The sequence below is a fragment of the Lycium ferocissimum genome, chromosome 1, assembly GCF_029784015.1.
Source record: "Lycium ferocissimum isolate CSIRO_LF1 chromosome 1, AGI_CSIRO_Lferr_CH_V1, whole genome shotgun sequence".
Lineage (NCBI taxonomy): Eukaryota > Viridiplantae > Streptophyta > Magnoliopsida > Solanales > Solanaceae > Lycium > Lycium ferocissimum.
In genome coordinates this window covers 47,586,929-47,590,995 of record NC_081342.1, presented here as the reverse complement: position 1 = coordinate 47,590,995, position 4,067 = coordinate 47,586,929, and the positions used below count along the sequence as shown (strand labels likewise).

At 37.1% G+C, this 4,067-nt stretch overlaps 1 protein-coding gene across 1 annotated transcript; it reads right to left on the bottom strand.

Annotated features, from left to right (window-relative positions):
- Positions 1–222: 222 nt before the first annotated feature.
- LOC132064801 (uncharacterized) lies at positions 223–1,012 on the bottom strand. The gene is made up of 2 exons (XM_059457912.1): positions 476–1,012; positions 223–411 (listed from the first exon to the last, which is right to left on the bottom strand). The coding sequence occupies exons 1-2, from the start codon at positions 1,010–1,012 to the stop codon at positions 223–225; spliced, it is 726 nt and encodes a 241-aa protein (XP_059313895.1).
- Between the last annotated feature and the right edge of the window lie 3,055 nt (positions 1,013–4,067).

Below are 4,067 nucleotides of genomic sequence, written 5' to 3'. Positions count from 1 at the left end.
GATTAAGAATAGGTGAGTCTTCAATCTGAGCTTCTTGAGAAAACTTCTTATGATAGAATGTAATAACCTCATCAGTAACTTTGTCAGCTTCTTCTAACTACACACCATCAGCATTTTGAATTCTCTTGACCTGGATTCTGTTCCTCCTACATTTGACCAAACTATGAAAAAATCTTGTATTTTTATCACCTCTGAGAAGCAGTCCATTCCAGCTTTTTGTCTCTAAAATTCTTCTTCATAATACAAGTATAATTTAAGTTCAGCCTGAGCCCTTTGCATCACCATTCTATTCTCTTCTGAAGGATCCTTCTCGAACGGTTGTACTTTGATTTTAACTATATCCTCTCTGATAATCAGTTGCTTGAAAATATCTCCAAAAGTATCCTTGCTCCACTTGCTTAATGAATAGGTCTAGAAAGGATTCATGTTCCACCCAGAATTTAAGAAATCTGAATGGTTTAAAAGTGTTCTGCACCTGATCTCCACAAGTTAACAGTAAAGGAGCATGATCAGATCCTGTTCTAGACAAATGCTCTACCTCTAAATTGCCAAACCAGTTCTGAAACAACTCATTATGAAACATTCTATCAAGCCTCTTAAAGATACAATCATTAGCACCCCTACCATTCCACCATGTGAAAGGACTCCATTTAAAAGGAATCTCATGCAAATCATAGGAATTCATGCAAAATGCAAAATCTTCATATTCTTGTGGGAAAACTGGCAGACCTCCTATTTTCTCTTCTTCATTCAATATGACATTGAAATCACTACCAATTAACCAAGGGAATGCCATGTTACTAGACAAACCATACATATCATCCCACAACTGTAATCTTTCCCCTTCATCAGATTTAGCATAAACCATTGACACCACCATTGCTTTATTCAGATCATGGAAGAACAATTTAACAATGATAGACTGTTCAGTATCAAATAGTACTTCTACATCCACTTTGTCTTGAACAAAAAACCATATTTTACCATTACAATTGAAATTGGCATATGGCATGCCAAGTTTCCTTCTATATTTCTGAATCTATCTCTGGTGTTGAAAAGGTTCCATTAGAGCAACTAAGAAAAACTTATGATGTCTATGAATCATTTGAACTCTATGGAAAGCTTGTTGAGTATTTACTGATCTGATATTCCAAAATAGAGTTTTAACAATCATTTAAAAGACTTCTTTGTGAAACCCCTTTTTGGCAAGATCCTCACTGGTTGTTGAACTTCTGGAACACCTTGTTTCTTCCCCTTTTTTTGCCCCTTTGCCTTGTGTTCTTGGAGAAATCCATGCTTCTTTACTGACCTTTTGAAGTATCATGTCTATAGGAGCACCATCAATATCTTCTTTAATGACATTACCCAGGGCCTTATTTTCCTTCTCATCTTGAAGATCAACATTATGGGAAATAACATCATGCAAAGCTTTGTTAGGTGATAGCTTCTTACCTACATTCAGTGGCTGAACTTCCTTAATTTTATGAATAATGGCCAGGGCCAAATTTCCTTCCTGATAAGAAGAATTTGTCTTAGGAGGGTAAGATCCAACTATCTGCAAGTTATTTGGACAAGCAGCATCCAATTCAACCACCAATTCATCCTTCCCACTTTCCTGATAAATCACATCTGCATCCATCTGATAACTTTATGAACTTATGCCTCTATCTTCACCTGACTTACTATCCATGTGAGAAACTACATCCTCCAAATGAAGAATAGTTTTAGCCTTCTCAAAGATCCATGTTGCCTTCCATCCTCTTATTAACTTCTGAATGAGAATTATCCCTAACTGATTTCAAATTTGATGTATAGGCTTCTGTATTGCCAATTTCCTTATCACCATGAACCTGTTTTGAGCTTATGTCAACATCTTCCACCTCATACACCTCCCCAATTTGCTCTAGTTTCTCAATCTGCTTTTCAATACTCTGACTTGTTTCAACTTGATCATCCACCATGTCTGATGGAATGTCAAGATTAGGAACATCAATACATTCACTTTTCTCCATACTCACTGCATGATCAGGAACTGAATTTGAGTCAACTGCTAACCCCACCTCATGCTCATTCTTGTCAGCTAATTCCTGAGATATCTGTGTATCAGATTTAAGCACCTTTTGCACCATGACATTGTTATTACACATCCCAGTATCTTTTCCAACCATTTCATCTGGAACATTTTGTAAAGCAAGCAACTCCTGTCTCTGAAAGTCAGCATGAAAAGTGCTAATCCTTTCATCCTGTTACAACACCTTGATTACTTTGCATATCAGAATTAGTCAACCTCTGATCCTGATGGACATCAACATTGTTGAGTTCATCATCTTCACCTTTGGAATCACTATTTTTCCCATCACTATCATTTGTCAAACTCTGATCTTGTAACAAATCAAATTTGTTTTGAACTATCACTATTGAATATTTATTTGCTTTTGTATTTACATATAACACCTCTGAAGCTGCATTATCTTGCTTAGGACCATTGAAATATCTATTGTCTTTAACAACATTCCAATTTCATGGATTGCCAAGGATCCTTCCACTTGATGACAACCTAGCATTATATCTTCTTCTATTATGAAGAAACTGTTTCTTCTGAGATTGAGGAGCCTGAACATCCTCCTTGACCATAACTTCCTTGACTTTCTCTGCAGGATCAGCTGTAACTTTCACTTCTTTATCTTCAAAGGCTACTAATTCAGGATGAAGATTCCAACATTCACTCTCATTATGGCCTTGTAACTTACATTCTCTACAATACTTTGGAAGGTAATCGTATTGAATCTTAGCTTTATCAATTCTAACCTCCTTAGATTCCTCATCCTTTATCCCCATATCTACATGACTAGGAAGATCTGCTAGTAAGTCCATGAGAACTTTAACTCTTGCACAACTTGGCCTTGTGTGATTTATAGTGGCAAGATCCACTTGTAAAGGAATCCTAACAACAGAAGCAAGTGAAAACAAAAATTCCTTCACAAAAAATGTTGGCAACAGATAAGGGAAAGATATACAAGATATAACCTTTGATGTTTCTTCATCGACTTTAAACTTAGAATCATATATCAACGGCCTCATCTAATATGAATAACCATCTCTTGACTGCAAGTAATACACACCCTTTGAACATAGATTAACAAAATCCTCCATGTAGACAGTCTAATAAAGACATGTCTATCACGAAACATCCAATTTGGCACTTTCCTTTCATCCCACATTGATCCAAGATGATTGTCTTGAGTTCCTCAAATGGTGGCCATCCATATGAGAATTTAGCAACAACTGCATGCTTCAAATCCTCTAGAGATTCCATCTGATCCACACCATTATGATAAACCACCTTCTTTACAGGAATAATTGACGTAGGGTTTGCATGGAGTTAGGGTTTGTTGGTTGAATTAAAAAAAAAAAATCAAGTTTGGGTATCATCAGGTCATTGCAGGTGGTGTCATTGGTTGGGTAGGTGTAGTAAAGGTCTGGCCAGCCAAAAGAGGTGGCTGACCAGCGGCCACAGTGGCCATTTAGCCGGCGGCGTAGGTTTTATGAACTAGGGTTTTGCATGGGAAGCTAGGGTTTCTAGAGAGCGTTTTTATTTATGGCTAATAAAATTAGGAACCCGGCCTCTCTTTTTGAGTATTTGCATGCCATTGTGAGATTTAAAGCTTTACATAGGTGTATATTATGTTTTTGGACTTGTTGGACTTCTGGGGTAATAGCATCCATGGCAATTCGCTCTATCTATATCTACCATATTCGAGCATATAAACTCATACTATGTAGGATCTGTAGATTCTACAAAATCATATATCTAGCAAGTAGCCAAAGAAACATAAAAAGGATATTTGAAGGTATTTTTTTTAATTTTTTTTTTACCCCTCCCCCCAGGAGCTCCCTCCTTTGCTCCCTTGGTGACTCGAACTCGCAACTTTCGGGTTGAAAGTGGAGGACGCTTACCATCTGAGCAACCCCTCTTGTCATATTTGAAGGTATTGACATATTCAAAAGTGAGTGATTGTCCAACTTTGAGGGGTATCCCATCATTAACAAGGCAGTCATTATTGCCA